At 47.4% G+C, this 19,568-nt stretch overlaps 1 protein-coding gene across 1 annotated transcript in view; it reads left to right on the top strand.

Moving 5' to 3' along the window:
• The window catches only part of PTPN3 (protein tyrosine phosphatase non-receptor type 3), a 100,139-nt gene that overhangs the window by 11,483 nt on the left and 69,088 nt on the right, over nt 1–19,568 (top strand). Inside the window, exon 2 of the mRNA XM_054727701.1 lies at nt 17,685–17,839. Within this exon, the coding sequence (XP_054583676.1) occupies nt 17,702–17,839 (138 nt within the window). The 5' untranslated portion in view covers nt 17,685–17,701. The remainder of the gene's footprint in view (nt 1–17,684; nt 17,840–19,568) is intronic.

Genomic DNA, 19,568 nt, shown 5'->3' with positions numbered 1-19,568 from the left:
GTCACAAGTGTTTATGAAGGGCCTGTGGGGAGAAACCCCATTCTCTGTGGCCAGGTCAGCAGAGTGTCCACTGCCAGCATCTCCGGCTGACAGACGTGTAGCAGTGTTGTTAATCCTCACCCGAGGATATTTTTCCCATTGATTTTTAGCGAGTGGAAGGGAGGAGGAAACATCAATATGAGAGAGACACATTGATTGATTGCCTCCTGAAAGTGCCTCCACCAGGGCCAGGGATTGAGCCTGCAACTGAGGTACGCACCCTTGACCAGAATCAACCCTGAGATCCTGCAGTCCTCTGGCCGACACTCTATCCACTGAGCCAATCCGGCAAGGGCCCCCATTTTATCCTTTTAATGCATGTGCTTATTGAGCACCTCGTGTTGGCTAGGTTCTGTTCCTGTTGCTAGGGATACAGCAGTTAAATAATAAAAGTCCCTGCCCTCAGGGAATTTCATTCTAGTGAGAGTTAGGGACCTGGGGATTGTGAGGAGGAGGAGAAAGAGGAGGAGGAGGAAGAGGAAGGGGAGGAGGGCAGTAAACAAATATGTGATTTGTCTGGTGGTGATAGATGCTAAGGAGAAAAGAGAGTAGGGGAGATCAGGAGCGATGGGGAGGCCTTGCTGGAGTAAAACTTGGGCAGACTCACGAAGAAAGTGGGGGAGAGCCAAGTGGAGGACGTCTGAAGGAAAGGTGTCCAGGCAGAGGAACAGGTGTGCACACCTGAGGTGGGAATGAGGAACAGGATGGGGGACAGTGCGGCCGGAGCAGAGAGTGGGTGTGGTGCTACGTGAGGCGGGCAGGATACGATCCAGGACCCAGGGGTCATTTTTTTGTTAGGAGGTTTTGGAGCCAGAGAGCCACTCCCACCATGTGAAGGAATTCAGACCAGTCGAGTACACTTTTGTTGCTTACCTGCAGTGGGTGGTCACTGGGGCCTGTGTTTGGTGGGGAAAGCCCGGGATTTAGGAAGTCAGTGGCTCCATCGGCCCTTCGGGGTCCTCCTCTGTGCAGTGAGGGACTTGAACGAGGAAACTGGGAAGGACATGTTGAGCTTTTTCAGGGCTGGGGCCTCTGCCCTGTCATTAGTTAAGTGTGCTAGTTAGATCTTGGATCATTTTAGTGTAAGCGATAGCAGTGTGTGAATACAATTGTTGATATATATTTAGTTCTTAATATATATGTTTATCGAATCAGATTTACTGCTTTGTTTCAGACTAGAGTCTTTCAGCCAGTTGGTCTTGTAGCTGGGTGGAGGGTGGGGAGTAGAGTTTATCCACTCAGTGGTTTGTCCACTCAACCACCCATTTATCCCAGTTAATTATTGAGTACCTGCTGGGTAGGCACTGGGCTGGCTGCCTACACCATAGTGGTGATTTTGAAAAGACCCAGACCCTGTCTTCATGAAGTTCATGATCTAGTGCAGGGATGCTAGCTAGCTCTGCCAGAGGATCACGGTGGGGAGGGGACCCCATGGTCAGAAAAATACAGGGCAGCCCCTACCACACACCATATACACAAATTAACTCAAAATGGATCCATTGCCTAAATATAAGCACTAAAGCCTTAAAACCCTTTTGAAAAAAAACACACATAGGGGTAAATCTCCATGACCTTGGATTTAGCAATGGATTCTTGGGTATGACAACAAAAGCACAGGCAACGAAAGAAAAATAGAAAAATTGGACTTCATCAGAATTAAAGGACATTATCAAGAAAGTGAAAAGACAATGTACAGAATAGGAGAAAATATTTGCAAATCATATGTCTGATAATGGTTTAACATCCAGAATGTTTAAAGAACTCCTGTAACTCAACAACCCAAATTAAGATAACCCAATTAAAAAATGGGCAGAGGACCTAAATAGGTATTTCTTTGAGGATCTGCAAATGGCCCATAAGCACATGAAAAAATGCTCAGCATCACTAGTCACTAGGGAAATGCAAATCAAAACCATAGTGATATATCCCTTCACAACTACTAAGATGTCTATCAGGAAAAAGGAAGTAAGTATTGGTGAAGATGTGGAGAAATTTGAACCCTCTTACATCGCTGGTGGGAATATAATATGGTGCAGCTTCTGTAGAAAAGTTTGGTGTTTCCTCAAAAAGCTTAACATAGAATCACCATATGATGCAGCAGTTCTCCTGGATAGACACCCAAAAGAACTGAAAACAGGCTCAAACAGACGCCTGCACAGCCGTGTTCATCGCAGCACTATTCATAGTAGCCCATGGTGGAAATAATCCAAGTGCCCAACAGATGGATAACCAAATGTGGTCTATCCATACAATGGCCTATTATTCATCCTTAACACGGGATGAAGTTCTGACACATGCTACAACATGGATGGACCTTGAAGACGTAAGCCAGACACGAAAGAACAAATCCTATCTAATAAAGAGGGGATATGCTAAATGATCATCACGAGATGTGACGCCCACAGCCAATAAAGATGAAATATGCTAATTGACTGTCACACCCTCACAAGATGGTGGCGCCCAGTCCCCTCAGCCCCACCTCATCCAGCCTCAGTCCCCTAGTCCCCTCAGCCCCGCCTCATCCAGCCTCAGTCCCCCAGTCCCCTCAGCCCTGCCTCATCCAGCCTCAGTCCCCCAGTCCCCTCAGCCCCACCTCATCCAGCCTCAGTCCCCCAGTTTCCTCAGCCCCACCTCATCCAACCTCAGTCCCCCAGTCCCCTCAGTCCTGCCTCATCCAGCCGGAGTCCCCCAGTCCCCTCAGTCCTGCCTCATCCAGCCTCAGTCCCCCAGTCCCCTCAGTCCTGCCTCATCCAGCTGGAGTCCCCCAGTCCCCTCAGTCCTGCCTCATCCAGCCTCAGTCCCACAGACCCCTCAGGCCCGCCTCATCCAGCTGGAGTCCCCCAGCCCCCCCAGCTCCACAGAGGAAGGCAGTTGGGGGCAATCAGGCCGGCAGGGGAGGGCAATTGGGGACGATCATGTTGGCAGGGGAGCAGTTAGGGGGCTATCAGGCTGGCAGGCAGAGTGGTTAGGGGCAATCAGGCAGGCAGGCAGGTGAGTGGTTAGGAGCCAGCAGTCCCAGATTGTGAGAGGGATGTCCCAGATTGGAGAGGGTGCAGGCTGGGCTGAGGGACACCCCCCCCCCCGCCCCCTGCCCCTCGCCCCCATGCATGAATTTCATGCACCAGGCCTCTAGTTATTATATAATTCCACTTATATGAAATATCTAGAATAGGCACATTCATAGACACAGGAAGTAGAGGTTGCCAGAGGTTGGGGGAGGGAGGGAACAAGGAGTTATTGCTTCATGGGTACAGAGTTTCTATGAAAAAGTTTTGGAAGTAAATGTGGTGATGGTTGCACAACATTGGAAATGTAACTAAAGCTCACTGAATTGTACACTTAAAAATGGTGAAAACGGCAAACTTTATGTTCTATTTGTTTTGCCACAATGAAAAAGGCCAGAGCAGGTAGTGCAATATCGTTCCGCCTGGTGGTTCCCACAAATCATCAGTGACGTGTTCGTCTGTTTTGCCATCTTCCTCCAGGCGGTGGTCTGGCCCCCTCTTTGGTGCTTCTGCCCTAAAGCAGGGGAGGCTCCGCTGGGCCGCACTTCCCTGACATCTGGGCCTGCCCTTGGTCACATGCTCCCTCCCTCCCTGGGCTTACTGTGGGTTCTTTTGGAAGCCTGAGCCGTACTAATTAGAAGTCATCCGAACACCCAGCCATGCCTATGATTCCACTGGGTAGGATGTTGTAAAACCATAACGACAAATACCAGGGAAGTGTTTGAACTACCTGGACAAATGTTTGGTGGTGGGATAATGGGAATGAGTGGACTATGTGATTGGAGAGACATTACAAATTCAACTTTTTAAACAAGATGGTGTGTTGGTCTTATCTGATGTGTGGCAGCGGCTCTGCCGGGCTGCCCTCTCCTTCCCCTGCAGGGTTCGTCATCTTGTCTTCTTCGAGGGGGATAGGGGGAGTCAGAGCCAGCTTGTTTTCACTGCCCTGGAGGTAGATTTCTCACAGCCCGTTGAAAGACCCTCAAGGTCTAGATGCTGTGAGGCTGTCCTGGGTCCTCCTGGAGACCCAGGCTCCTGCCACACCCAGGATGCCCCCCAGTTTATCAGTTCCCCACATCCCCTGGCTGTCAGGATATTCTTGGCTTAGAGCCAGCACATCTGCCCTGAAGGTGAGCGGGCAAAGGCGTGGTTGAGCTCAAGTTCATTGAGAAGCCCGGCCTCCCAGGTGCTATTGTGCACCTGGGCCTCCATCTGGAGTCCTTGTGGTTCTGAGATCCCTGGGGCTGGTACTATAGAAGGGGCTGAGGCTGGGCTGGAAGGAGAGTTCTGAGCCAGGCAAGGGGTAGGAGAGGCCCAGCCCATACCAGTACATGAGGCCACAGCTGACCTCAGGAAATGAGGCTGCCCACTCCCGCTCTCCCGCTGTTAATAATTAGCCCAGGGTGGCAGCCTGTGGAGCCGGGAGGGCCTTTACACGTCATGTGCACTTACTCCAGCCCACGCCTTAGGCAACGGTAAGAGGAAGTCATTTACGATGTTTCCCCAGTCCTGAAGGAGGTGTGTTCCACATTTTAACTTTTCTGCGCTGGGCACGATCTCCACAATCTAAGGGTACTTGGGATGTACTTTTTCTTTAAAAGTTTATGAAATACCTGTTAAATCAATTGTCATCTTAGAACAGAGGGGATATGGTAATAAATACCCACGTCGTCACTCAGGTTTCTGTAGTTGCAGAATTACTTAGGGAGAAAAAGGGTTTCCTGGACCATTTCTTCCGGAAGCGGAAATTCACCGGCATGTGAACTGTGGGGAGTGTCTGTGAAGATTATCTCAAAGGATAAGGACATACTTATAGTCAGTAAATTAGGGACAATGGTGATTAAGTGGGGCCCTTTCCCCTCAGTGAATCACTTTCCTCCGAGTCATAGGAACCGTTGGACTCAGTGGGCAGGTGTGTGATGTCTTGCACTGAGCTTGGGATCATAGCCTCATTTGGAGGTTGACTGTCTGACTTGAGCATGGTTCTCTGAGTCTAATCTACCCTTCTGTAAAATGGGTACAGCTATGCTGCCCTCCAGGCCCAGTCAGAATGAGTCGAGCCAGGAGTAATGGATTGCGGAAGTATTTGGAAAACTTTGAAGCCCTGTAGGTAAGACTTTTGATTGCTTCTCAGGACAGCAAGCCTGGGGATGGGAGCAGGCCAGGGACTAGGACTGAGGTGGGTGGAAAGGGTGTTAATACAGTCAGTCTTCACAGCAGCTGGTGTAGAGCAGGTGTCTGCAGTGGGCCAGGCCCTCTGCTGGGTTAGGTATAAGGTCACTGCTCCTCAGGATGACTTACAGATGAGTAGACTGAGACTTAGAGAGTGAATCTGTCCACGGTCATATCTGCTGGGATGCAGTGCAGCAGGGACTGGAACCCGGGTCTGGTTTGTTCCTTCAGACCTGGGATCGGCCCTGGTTTACTGAGACCCCTGGTCCGACCCGCTGAGTGTCCCTGGAGATGGAGACATGGGTGGTCTCTGGCCCTATCCCCGTCTCCCAGTGGAAGGCCTCGGAACAAATTAATGCGCCAAAGGCAGCAACGAGAGGTTATTTTCGTTCGATTGTTCCTAAAAACTCTTATTCGGGTTCGCATTTTGGTGTGCCTTTATACGTCTTTCTCAGAGTTCATGCAGTTTCCTTTCCTTAATTTCCTGACCCCATCTCACCAAGACCCAAAGCCCTGGAAACCTCAGTGGGCTGCACAAAAACACATTTTTTATCTTGGTTTGTAGAGGCCCTGGCAGGGTTACCCTACCTGGTGTAACCCGACACGGCCCCTCAGATTGAAAGCCTTGCAGGCAGGGGATTTTGCAGCTGGGAGGAGCCTTGGGCTCTCCGCTGGGAAACCCGGCTGAAAAGGAATGGGGTTGTGACTTCCCAGGTCACTTGGCTGATCCTGGACAAATAGGGTGATGCTTTGGTGGGGAGGGGTGGGAAGGTGTTTTTCTGTGTTTCCTTGAGATAACATGATGGCGAGGGCTGCCAGCGGTGGGGATTGGGTTTCTCTGGCCAGGCCGCCGCCGCCGACTACAGACTCCTTGGCAGGCTCAGAGCTGGCGGGATGGTCCGCTTGTGAGATTCCAGCTTCTTGGCTGGGACGCCCTGCGATTAGCACATCTCAAACCTTTCAAAGTGACGTTAGCCGTTTTCTGAAGACTTCTGCGGCTCCGAGCTAGCCGTACCGGGGTGGGGACTGGAGCCCAAGATAGAAATATCATGGACCGACACCCAAATGGGCGGTGTCTCTGCCCCGAGGGCAAATATTAGCACAGTGTTTTTGCAAAGTTGATGCAACTGGATTCACATCCCTGTAGAGTAAATTTATTCCATCCTGTTTTCCAGTCTATTTGGGCCTAGTGGAATTGTTCAGAGGGAGAATGGAAAGAGTTGAATAGCTTTATTTTTAGGTAGAAACCGCTCAGTAGAAAGCGTATATATTCCATTGTCCATATTTTGAGCTTTGTGTATTGCTTTCTTGTGTATTTGTGTTATTTTACCTCCTACTTCATGATTTGATGGGCCATTTGGTTTCTTTTCCAAGACTGAGGTATGAGGGATCTGTTTAGAATTATTTCCCAGGGGACATCCATGTAAGATCACCCAAATTTGAGTAGTGCACGTAGGGCTGACAGGTACAGAAATTAAACTTGGGGACTGTTGAAAAAAACTCATAATAGGATCTTGGGCCTAGACGCTCGGAGTTCATCTGTCCTACCCTTGTAGTTTTACCCAGGTTCTCTGCTTGGTTACGTCCAGTGATGGGGAGCTCCCTCTCTCTCAAGGCTGCCCCTTCTATGTTTGTGCAGCCTTGACTGTTCAGAAACTTTTCTGTTTCATTTCTTCCTCAACACCGTGAAACCTTGGGCTCTAAAATAATCAGTCTAATGATCACAGCAAGAATAAGTACCATTGATTGGGCCCTGCTAGGTGCCGGTTAATTTGCATAGGTATTATCTTCAGTGCTTAAAACAACCTTGGGAAGCAGAGAAAATGTCCCCCCTTTTATAGATAAGGAAACCAAGTCTCAGAGAGGGTGAGTGACCTCTGTCAGTTCACACAGCTTGACACGTGGCTAAGCTGGGCTTCCAACCTAAGTCTCTGCCAGAGTTCATCCCTACTGGCCTTCCCAGGGCCTCACACCACGTCCTGACGCCTCTTCCGTGTCAGAGCCCCTTGGATTTTTGAAGAACCTAATTTCTTCCCGGAGATTTCCCTGGGATTTCAGTTATTCCTCAGACACTCCTGCCAGATCTTTTTCCGTGGAGTTTCTAAAATGTCCCGGTTTCTCCTGTCTGTGCACACACAGTGTCATTTCTGGGCTGCTCTGCTTCGGCCCGGCCCCTTTCCCTTCGTCCTGCAAGGATCCCCAGGGGGCCTTTGTGGTTGGACCCCTGTCCCACCCCAGCCAGGAGCCTTCCCCCTGTTCCTCTGGCACCACGTGGGCTTTTTAAAAATAAATAAATAAATAAAATAATAATTTATATATATATATTGATTTCATAGAGAAGGGAGAGGGGAGAGAGAGATAGAAACATCAATGATGAAAGAGAATCATTGATTGGCTGCCTTCTGCACGCCCCCTACTGGGGACCGAGCTGGCAACCCCGGGCATGTGCGCTTGGTCGGAATCGAACCTGGGACTCTTCAGTCCACAGGCTGACGCTCTATCCACTGAGCCAAAACCAGCTAGGGCACCACGTGGGCTTTTATTCCCTCAGAACTTAGACTCCAGGCACCTCTGCCCTCCCACCCCGCCCCCGTTTCTGGCCTGGCACCCAGCAGGTGCCCAGTCAATGAATGCTAAGTGGTCCGGAGCTCCTTCGCTGAAGTACTATCGAAGACTAGAATAATTACACACAAGATCAATGAGTCTGTGAAATTGTAGCCCTCCCGTTGAGCCGGGAACTTGGCCGGTTGCTCGGAGGCTGTGGGGCAGCTTGTCTGCTGCTGAGTCCTGGAAGGCACTCCCTCAGCATGGTTTGGTTCAGCTCCTCCTGGGGCGGGCAGGTGTCTCCTGTTCCTCCCAGGAGACCAGCTCGCTGGCCTCTAACGTTTCTGGGTTCACCAAGTCGGCGAAGTTAACCAGGCACCGTTCAATGACATAGGTGGGGGGAGGCCGAGTCACAGCCCTTCTCATTTCTACAGTCCACGCAGCACAAGCTGCCGGAGGTGTACACATGCATGCGAGAGACTGTCCTTGGGGGGGTGAGGGGAGGGGTCAGCACTGCACCATGCTAACCTTTACTTAAACATAAAGACAAAACACAAAAACCTTAAAAATCTAATTTAAATTAATCTCATGGCCCTAGCTGGTTTGACTCAGTGGATAGAGCGTCAGCCTGTGGACTGAAGGGTCCTGGGTTCGATTCCGGACAAGGGCACACACCTCGGTTGCAGGCTCGATCCCCGGCCCTGGTTGGAAGGCAACCAATCGATGTGTCTCTCTCACATCGATGTTTCTCTCCCCTTCTTTCCCACTTGCTCTGAAAAAATCAATGGAAAAATAATATCCTCTGGTGAGAATTTAACAGCAACAAAAATCTCATGAAAATATTATTAAAAGTTAGGAGAGTGGTCACCTCTAGGGGAAAGTGTCGTATTTGAAAAGGGCCATGCGGGGGTCCCTGCCGGCTTCTTGAGAGCCATGCTCTTAGAATTTGTGCTTTCCCCCCTCTATGTGATCCTTTGAGAAAAAAAAGGGGGGGGGGTAGGGAGGGGATGACTTAATGTAATATACTCACAAGTTTAACGTGAGTTTTCTGGTGTCTTTGGAGTGGACTGTGTTTTTAAGTTACCTTGCTTCCCATCCCAACCCTGAAAACTCAGCTCATGGAACAGAAGAGGTTGGTTTCTCTTTATAGCAACATTACCTCTTTCCAGAAACGGCCTGCAACTCCCACAGCATTCTTTATCTTGCCCTTCAGGGAGCTTACCGCTCCTTCTTGTTATCCTCCCAGTATCAAGTATAACTTTTATTTTGTTAGTTTTGCAAGTGCCCTGGTGTCGAACCTATAAATAAACCCCACTCCATAACAAGAAAACTATTTGACATTTTGAAGTTGAATGAGAACAAGAGTGCTCATTACGGGTCTCTCTTCGAAGAAAGTAACCCTACACATTACTCCACCCTGCTTCCTGGGGGCTCCAGTTGGACACCTACTCCCTGAGCAAATTATAGGATTTGTGGAACAAATGATTTGATGCCAATATTGTACTTCTGGAGTATTAGGATTAATAATTGCAAGATAATTTTAGTATTGAGCTGTGTTATTAAAATGACTGTGTGAGCATTTTCTCCCCTTTGGTGGAAAATAATGTGAAGTCAGAGTTAAAGGCTTTCATAAATGCATTCACGGAAGCATTTTTACAAATAAAAGGTATTAAGTACTTTTACACACACACACACACACACACACACACACTAAAAATAAGTCTTGTGCATCAGTATTTCCATAGTTGGTTGGGATTATTGTATTCATTAGAAAGCTTTAAGCTTTAAAGATGTTATTTAAAAATTAATCTTTTGGTTTATAGGCTCAGGACAAATTAGTTTATTGGCTTTACCATTGAATTAGAAATAAATGTGAAAATGCCTTCCTTAATGAATTGACTTTTTTTCCAATTTAGGAATTAGTCAGTAATGGTGTTTACATTATAAGCTAGTTTTTAAAATAAAGTATATTTGTATTTGTTATGCAGTGTTGTACCTTGGAAATTAAAAAAGTCAATTAAGTGGAAAAATGGCAGAATGTAGTATTGATAAATTTATGAAAATATAGTCATGAGGGAAATTAAACTTCATGTACCAGTTGAACGGTCATTTGCTTATCAGCTGCACATAATTTAAAATGAATAAAGTGGAATCGAATTTATGGAAATATTTTCTAAAATAGAGGGGCATTTCACAAATGAAAGCTGAAATCACGAATTTTTCATTCGTTGGGCTGAGTTTCATTAACAACATTTGCGAAGCCTAACGAATCATACTAAACGCGAACATCTCTTTTCCTTTTATTTCTTTTCTTCCCTATGACAACCGCACGTGGTCCAGTCTCGCCCATGTCTGAGGAAGTGTGCGTAACAAAGGCACTGTGGTCTCTTTTTTTTATAGCATGGATATTACGAATCCTTCAGAATTGCTGTCTGTGAGAGAGGCAAACTAATTTGAAGGAACAAGCCAAGACATCTGGTTGTATAATATCGAGTGAGAGCGTCCTTTCTGAACTGACATTATGTTCGCTTTGCTTTCTTCCTGTGATGACAACAGTGCTGATCAGGGCACTGACATACAGACTGCAAAGCCCGTCCCTGCGGCGCTCCGGGAAAGTGCTTGCTGTGGAAGTTGTAGAGACTCTGTGCCGCCCTGTGACCCACTGGTAACGCAGGCAGGAGCCCTGACACAGGGTGCTGACCTCCCCAAGCCCCTGGCTGTGGGCTCAGACAGTCAAAACCCAAAGGAACTCTGGAGATGATCACCTGGTTGAGTGTTTTCCGCGGTGCCAGGTGCTTAGACCCCCTGCATCCCAGTCCTCTGCAGGTGCTCATTAAACATGCAACTTCTATAGGACAGTTAATGCAAGGCAAGGTCCCGGTTTGGAGCCTGGATCCAAAGGACAGAAATAAAAGATGCCATCAGAACCATGTGGCAAGATTTTAGTATGGGTTGTATATTACATAAGTGCTTTATCAGTGATGGTGGTGCTGTGGTTACAAACTGTCTTTGTTCTTGGGAGATACATGCTAAGATGGCTACAGTTTTCAAGTGTTCAGTTAAAAGCCTGGGGTAGGGGTGCAGAGGAGAGAGAGAGAGAGAGAGAGAGAGAGAGAGAGAGAGAGAGAAGCATAGGTGGCAAAATAAAAACAGTTGAATCCAGACCAAGGCGGGTGAGGAGTTCTGTTTTTCTTGCAGCTTTTCCATAAGCTCAAAAAAATTCTTAAGTTTGAAAATGCGATTTCCTGGGTCCTTACTAAACCAGAATCTCTGTGGATGGTGCCAAGAATCTGTGTTTTAACAGGCTTCCCCCAGATGATTCTTAACTACTGAAGTTTTATTTAAGTCTCTGGTTAAAAAGAAAGTCTCATTTTAATCACTCTTTTGTAGCAGCTTAATAACGTGTACATTCCTCCACTTTGATCTAATCTTAATCTAGTGCTTGATAAGTGATCAATCCCCAGCCAGCTGTTTGTAAATTATATCTGTAGAAGGGACTGCCCCGCTTGCTTCAGAGAAGTTTAAGGACCACGTAGGCCTGGCCTGAAAACAGACCAGAACTAGAAGCTGCCGGCTGGGAGGTGTAGGCAGCAATCCCGAAGTGTGACTTAGGTTCTCCTGTCGGTATGCAGTCAAGCCGCGAGTGATGGGAGTGATCTTTAGGGCATTGGTTTGCCCCCGGAAGACTTGGTTAACCAACCCATAAAGCAGCCCAATGACTCTGTGTCTACAGTGAAAAGGAGAAAGCAATATTGGTATTATATTAGCGGCTAAACAAGTAAAGCATTGTTATTAGATGTTGGTGTCTGACAGGAAGCACACTTAACTTGATGAGTCATGCGTCTCACAGGGCTGGTTGTACATGAGTGTTTATTAGTTCTGTTTGCTAGAGATGTCCCTCTCCGGCTGATCAGGTATCTGCTTGGGCTCATAACAACGAGAATAAGAGAGCTCTTCTGAGTTCACTAGGGAAGGAGAGTTAGGAAAGGGAGAAGGGAATCGAGCTACAGAGGAGGCCTTATATATTGTGAGAGAGGTTTTTTGAAAAGATCGGGACTGTGATAAGATAGAAGGGAGCAAAGCTGACATGTTTCCTTTGAAGAAGGAAGGAAGTCGGGGTGAGAGGTGGCATGTTTTCCTCTGCTGGCCACTAGGTGGTAGCATCGGCCCAGATCAGCTTGATGATTCAGGACAGGTAGTAGACAGGTACCTGTGGTTCCTGTGCACTGTTTACTCACAAATTAGGTGTTCATATCAGGACTGCTTGCTTCCTTCCATCCCTTTTAACTGGCACTTCATTCGAGTCAAGGGGTCTAAGTTCTTGTTTATTTCTTAAGGGTATGAAATCACCCTCGCGCTTTCTTTTAAAATGATCAAAATGGAGTTGATTTCTACCTTTCTCTAATGGAGAAGAGTGTGCTCCGCTTCCTTGTTTGTGTCTGTGGCCATGGGCTTGTGCAAGAACACAGTCCCCAGATTAGCATGTGGGCCCTTAGGAAATAGAGCATCACCTCTTCCCGGTCTGGCTCCAGGGCAGATGAGGACCCCAGAGGGGACAGTGGTTAATTAAGCCTCGTTACCCAATTCTGAGCACAAGGGCTCTGGCGTCTCACATGACCGAGGTGTGGCGGTCTGTGGCACTGTGCTACCCCCGCTTCTGGCTCCATTGAGTTGGTGGAGAAGTTCCAGAATCTACCTCATATCTATGACGACTCTCTTTTAACTTCAGCAGGTTGTCTTTATTTAAACAAATGGAACTTTAAGAAACAGAACCTTCATACATTTGTATGGTGTTGTTAAGTCAGGCTTGCCTACAAAATACAGACTCTACAGTCAGCATCCGATGGCATTAGAAGCTTGGTATCTATACTAATCAAAGGGTAATATGCTAATTAGACTGGGAGACCTTCCAGGAGACCTTCCAGACGTTCTTCTGGACAAAGCCATGGTGGCGGGGCCGAGGTAGAGGCAGTTAGAGGCCAAGCTGGGAGGGCAGTTGTGGGTGATCAGGCTGGTGGGGGGCGGGGCCGTTGGGGGTAAGCAGACCAGCAGGGGGCCCAGTTGGGATCAGTTAGAGGTGATCAGGATAGCAGGGGGCGGGGGGTGCAGTTTGGAGTGAGCAGGCCAGCAGGGGGGCAGTTAGGGGTGAGCAGGCTGGCAGGGGGGGTAGTTGGGGGCAAGCACACTGACACGAGGGGGAAGTTGTGGGTGATCAGGCTGGTGGGGGGGGCATTTTGGGGCGAGCAGGCTGGTGGCAGGGGGCAGTTGGGGGAGAGCAGGCCGGTAGGCAGAGTGGTTAGGGGCAATCAGGCAGGCAGGTGAGTGGTTAGTAGCCAGCAGTCCCGGATTGCGAGAGGGATGTCCGACTGCCGGTTGAGGCCCGATCCCTGTAAACCGGCAGTAGGACATCCTTCGAGGGGTCCCAGATTGGAGAAGGTGCAGGCCGGGCTGAGGGACACCCCCCCCCCCCCCCCCATGTACGAATTTCATGCACCGGGCCGCTAGTTATTAATAAAATGTCTTTTATTGAGTACCTGTTATGTGTCCCACTTAATTTGATTAGCTCTCTGTTTTAGCTGTTCTGTTGTGTGGGTACTTTACACGTGCTAGACCTCACGCTGTCTGTACCTATGGAGCGTCTACTGTGCACAGAGTGAGATGTGGCCTCTTTTCTATGTTTTGCAAGTAGAATCTTTGATAAAAAACTATAGTTACAGTAGTACCTCTCTTCTTACAGTGCAGAACAAATTCGTGACTATTTGCTTTTTGAAAAAGTATGCACAGAGCAAGCTTGGCTTCCATGTTGATAAATGCATCAGCTGCAGCTGTAATCATCTGTGGTGGGAGAGGCCAGAGTTTTCCTGGTCGGGTTGTGGCTTTGTTTAGAATTAAGAGGCTTATAAAGGAAGCCATAGAAACCCCGAGTGCCGCAATTGCTGTGGTACAGGAAACAGGCCGTTAGTCAGCACCCATTGTCCTGACTGGATTGTTTAAGATGCCATTTCAAGACAATCTGAAAACCCTTCATGGCTTGATTGTGTGGTTATTTATTTATCAGGCTCCCTCTTATCAAGGTTTGCCTTAGGAACAATGGCGGGAAGAACATTGCTGCTACTTTTGTGAAGTGCCTACTTGTGACTTGTCATTAAGTGCCCTTCCAACCCCTTTATGTAACCGCCATTGATGTGAGGAGGACAGAGTGTGTCTGTTCTGGGTCGCTGGTTTACCGTATTTTGTCAGCTGGCCCTGCCCTGATTATGCTGGGCAGCACCATGCACTATGGTTAAGCTCAGAAGACCCGCTGGTACCCACGCCGGTGCGAGCGGCAGGGAGTCCCAGATGAGGAGCGTCTTGAAAATCAGTGCCCCAGCGGTGGTCCTTCCATCCAGGTGACTCATTTGGCAGCTCCTGTTGGAAATCACCTTTGGGTTTCTTTCTGTCTAGAGTCACGGTGTGATTATGGTTCGCTCTCTGTTTTAGCTGTTCTGAGGACCTGCCTGGTTCCCACCAGTGGCCCCACCATGAATGGCTCAGATTCTGCAGAGCCTGTATTCTAAGTCTGACCATGGGCAGCGCGCCCCGAGGTACCAGAAAACCCCCCCACTCCTCTAGCCCTGACTATCAGGCCTTCCCTTTGAGAGCTTCCCAAAGGGAATGTCATTCTGGGCCCCACCCCCAGATGCTGATTCACCATCGGTGGCTGGGGCCAGGACAGGCATATTTTATAAAAACGCCCGGGGGACTCTGATGTGCACTTCCCACTAATAGTTCTATTGTAGCTTAAAAAAAAAAAAAAAAAAAAGTCCTAACCCACCTGAAATTCTTAGAAAAGGACTAAACAATAAATTTGGCGTTTTAAATTCAGCGTGGTTAAGGCATTCTGGAACAGAACACGTTTGTTGTCGTTTGATAACTTTGGGTATTGCTCAGAAAAATGCATCGCTGCTCCTGTGACATTTGCATTGGAAATGGCAAGGTGGGGGTAGGGGGGTGGGTGGAATTTTATAAGTTTCAGAACAAGTTTCCTTCTACTGCTGGTCCCAGGAATATTTTTTTTTATTATTAATACGAGATTCCCTACTCCTCTCTCCAGGAGAATGGAGGCTCACCCGGAGCTCCTTAAACAGGATAAGGGATCCCTGCACCCTCTCTCTGGGATGTATCTTCGACTCAGCTTTCATTCCTTGGTGCTTTCACTTCCTGCAGCTGGCCCCACCCCTAATCACCCCCACCCTCCACCCTGATTGGGGACAGGCCGGCCAACTGCCCCAGCCCCTCCCCCCCAGCCAGCCCGGCCCAATCTGTGCACAAATTTGTGCACCCGGCCTCTAGTTAGTTATAAATGTGAAATTATGATGAGCACTGTAGAGGAGAGCCTGTAACATGAGTGAGTGGTCAGGGACACCAGGAAGGCTTACCCGAGGAGGTGATGCTGCGCTGAGCACTGAAGTGTGAACAGCAGTTATTTAAGTACAAAGCAGGAATAGCTTTCAGGCAGAAGGGAACAGCATGTGCACAGGCCCAGTGTATTACAGAGAGTTTGTGGAGAATTCATAAAAAGGAACATTAAATTGCCCTTAGGTCCTTCATCTTTAGCTGCTCTTCTGCCCAACCTTGTCAGATTTACACCTTCTTCATTCCTTACGCTGACCTTGATCCTTAGCTTCCTACCTGCGTGATGGGACCATGTGCTCAGTTGCACACTTTTTCAGGTTATTAGCTGACCACTCCACAATTGCATTCACTAGTAAAACCTCTTTCCTTACCGTTCCCTGGATATAGCATGGTCAGATTCAACCTGCCCACGAATCCCCTCTTCATACATGTATTCTTCGTAAGTAAACTTGATATTGAAATACCCGTACATAAAGGTGCACAAATCATAAATGTAGAGCCTAATGGATTTTCATAAAGTGGATTACATCAGTCTCATAGGCATCCAGATCAAGAAATAGAATAGTATAAGCATCCCAGAAGACCCTGGGCCCCCCTCAGTCCCTACACCCAAAGGTAACCACCATCCTGTTTTCTATAAACATTGACTAGTTTTGCCTGCTGGTTTTTTGAAGATCTGATTGGATTTATTACGTGATTCATGAATGGGGCAGCATCCCACCGAGCCCCAAAGGGCTACCAAAAGGGAAAAGTGTGGGATTTTAAAAATCATTTTAAAAAAATTTAGTTGCAGTTGACAAACATTATTCTATTAGTTTCAGGTAATCAGACGTTACACCCTAGTGATTAGACATTGCGATACATAACTTATTAGGTGATTATCCCAATAAGTTGCGCCCAACTGACTTTATGTAATTGTGTTCATGCTCTAGGTCTGGCTGCTTTTGCTCAACATAACGTTAGAGACATTCATTCATGTTGAATGTGACAATAGTTCCTTTATTTCCTTTTTTTTAATTCATAGAACTGCTTTTGACATCTTTTTTAAAAATATATTTTTATTGATTACAGACAAGAAGGGATAGGGAGAGAGAGAGAGAGAGAGAGAGAGAGACATCAATGATGAGAGAGAACCATTGATCAGCTGCCTACGCCCCCTACTGGGGACTGAGCCCGCAACCTGGGCATGTGCCCTTGATTGGAATCGAACCTGAGACCCTTCAGTCCACAGGCCGAGGCTCTATCCACTGAGCCAAACCGGGCTCCTTTATTTCTTTGTTGTATAGTTATGCATGATATGCTATTCCACAACTTACCCATTCTATTGAGGGACATTTCTGTCTTTTCCAGGTTGGGGCTATTATGAAGATACTTGTACATACATTTTAGTGAGCCAGGAAGGAGGAATTAGCATTCACCATACTGTGCTGTCATGAAAAATGTGCATTTTTCTGTTGGGAATAGCCTAGAAGTAGAATTATGTCACAGAATATGCATGTGTTCAGGTTAGGAGGTACTGCCAAACAGAATGCACTCACCAGCTGTGCATGAGGTTCCAGGTGCACCACACCCGGGTCAGCACTTGGTTTGGTCAGATTTCACTGTAGCCGTTCGGGTGGGTATGTAGTGCTTTGTGGTTTTAGTTTGCACTTCACTGACAACTGATGTGGCTTCTTTATTCTAACAGGTTGTTTGTTTTTCTTATTGATTCATAGGAGCTCTTTGTATACTTATACATATATATTTTGCAAATATTTCTGTGGGTTGCCTTTTTATTCTTTTACATAGTGTCTTTTAATGAATAGCAGTTCTTAATTTTTTTAAAAATATATTTTATTGATTTTTTACAGAGAGGAAGAGAGAGGGATAGAGAGTTAGAAACATCGATGAGAGAGAGACATCGATCAGTTGCCTCCTGCACAACCCCCACTGGGGACGTGCCCGCAACCAAGGTACATGCCCTTGACCGGAATCGAACCTGGGACCTTTCAGTCCGCAGGCCAACGCTCTATCCACTGAGCCAAACCGGTTTCGGTAGAAGTTCTTAATTTTAATACAATCTAATTTATCAATAAATGTCTTCATATTTTACTTCATTTTTATATCATATTTAGTTCTATAATCCTTAGGGGTAGGATACACAAATATATAAAATAGTAAAACATAAATAAAAAATTAAAAGCATGGGAAATACATATATAGGTGTGTACATATTATCTGGCTGAGATAATAAAACACAAACAAGCCATGTAATTCTATAGACATATTATAATTTAACAATACGCTTTGCTTAGAGCTTCTTAGAAGTCAAAAGTTAAGCAGAAGACATTGTAATTTAACAATACGCTTTGCTTAGAGCTTCTTAGAAGTCAAAAGTTAAGCAGAAGTATCTAGTTCACATTCTTCGTGAGGGCCTCCTATTGTGAAGATCAAAGCAGACAGGTATGGGGTGGGCAGGCTGTGAGGTGCATTTGCATGTAACTGTTAATTTGCATATCAGAGAGCTAACAGGTACATCCTCTGTTGCAGGTTATTCAACGATAGTTATGACCTCCCGATTACGTGCGTTTGGTGGAAGAATTAATAACATACGCACCTCAGAATTACCGAAAGAGAAAACTCGATCCGAAGTCGTGTGCAGCATCCGCTTTCTAGATGGCTTGGTACAGACCTTTAAAGTTAATGTAAGTTCTCCAAATTTATTTTTTTCTGAGTCAATGCCCCTAAGAAATAATGTTTCCTTCGTCTTATAAATCAAGAGATGGAAACTATTTTAAAATGAAAGCTTGAGATCTCAGGTCTTGTAAGTTGAGACTGGAGTAGAAAGACCCTTAAAAACTATGTCCACGCACTGGCCAGTGTGGCTCAGTTGGTTGGAGTGTCATTCCATATACCGAAAGGCCGAAGGTTCAATTCCCAGTGAGGCACAGGGCTGAGCAGGTGCTCATTAAATGTGCAAATGGGTGGGTCCTGTCTGGAGGGTAATGAGAGTTTAGCCTCACAGGTGGCAGGGCTCAGGGGAGGCCTGGCTTCTCCCACCTCAAGCCCGAGGCAGAGGCAGGGTTAGGGATGAGGTCTCCAGTGCCCCAGCGGGAAGATGCATGAAGAGTAGCAGTCCCTGCTGCCTCCCACCCCCTCCCCCACCGCAGTTACCACAGAGGCTTGTGACCTTTGCCTGTCGCTCCCATCCTGTGACCCTAAAGGGGTCAACCCCAACCTGGCTGGCTGCCAGCATCCGCCCCAGCCTGGAAAGTTCAATGTGGAAGGGAAGGTATCAGAAAGAGAAGATGGGGGGTGAGAATAACTGGAGGGTGATAAAAGGCCACAAGAATGTAAAGGTGGACAAAAGCTGACCCCTGTGGCTCCTGCCCCACCCATAAGTCTGCTTTCTGCTGAGCCCCAGTCACTAGGGCACAGTAGGGTGCGTGCTAATATCTCCTTCCTGGTTCAGGGTTACGTCAGCTGCCTTGTCTGCCTTTAGGGGACGAGATGCAGACAGATGACTAAGGACATGGGAGTTTGGGCCCCTCTCCTGGCAGAGAGTGGGAATGGACAGTAGAGAGAGCGATTCCCCGACTTTCTACCCAACTGCCCCTTCCACTCCCACAGCTACCCGGGCCTCCCCTAAGGTCGGGCCCCGTTCTTTAGCAGGTGGGGGGCATTATTGTAGAAGGACACGCCCAAGAAGGGCATGTAATATTCTAGAATCTAGGGGACTAGGAATACACCTGTGACCTGTTTCGTAAACCAGTTTGTAGAACAGCCGCCCTCTAGGGCAGCACTGGCCGGAAGAACTTGCTGCAGTGCCGGGAAGTGTCCTGCATCCACAGCCGCCGACACAGGGCCGCTAGCCACACGCAGCCCTGGAGCACTTGACATGCGGCTAGAACACCGGACGCGCTAAATTTATTGTAGTTAATTAAAATGTAAATAGTTTTATGTACTCTGGGTAGTGCAGCCCTAGTAAATACTTCTGAAAGTGCATCAGGACCCCATGGGATGCATGTTAGAAATAGAAATCCCTCGTCCTACCTGGGTGTTTGAAACACTCCCTGGAGTATCTGCATTTTAACGGCTCCTCAGGCAATCCTGATGCACATTACAGTTTGGGGGACCACCGGTTTAGGGGCCTTTTGTCAAGGTCATACGTACCTCCCTCAAAAAGCAGCTGCTCTTGGTTCACTAAACTTTGTTCTATATGCTGTTTCCTCTTGACATCGTCATCTATAGAATTTTGTGATTGAACCTGCTCCACAAAGATCACAAGTATCTCTTCTAGTTGCTGTAAACTGACAGTTAATTTATATCTGACTCCTTTGTTGACATTTATGTTGTCAGCCTGGAGCTGTTCCTCGGCTGTGTGACTTCTTCCTGACAAGAGCATGAATGTTTATTTGACAGATGTTTACTGAG

This window comes from Eptesicus fuscus, chromosome 15, assembly GCF_027574615.1.
Source record: "Eptesicus fuscus isolate TK198812 chromosome 15, DD_ASM_mEF_20220401, whole genome shotgun sequence".
Taxonomy (NCBI): domain Eukaryota; kingdom Metazoa; phylum Chordata; class Mammalia; order Chiroptera; family Vespertilionidae; genus Eptesicus; species Eptesicus fuscus.
The sequence above is the reverse complement of the archived record's forward strand: the minus strand, read 5'-3'. Positions and strand labels throughout refer to the sequence as shown.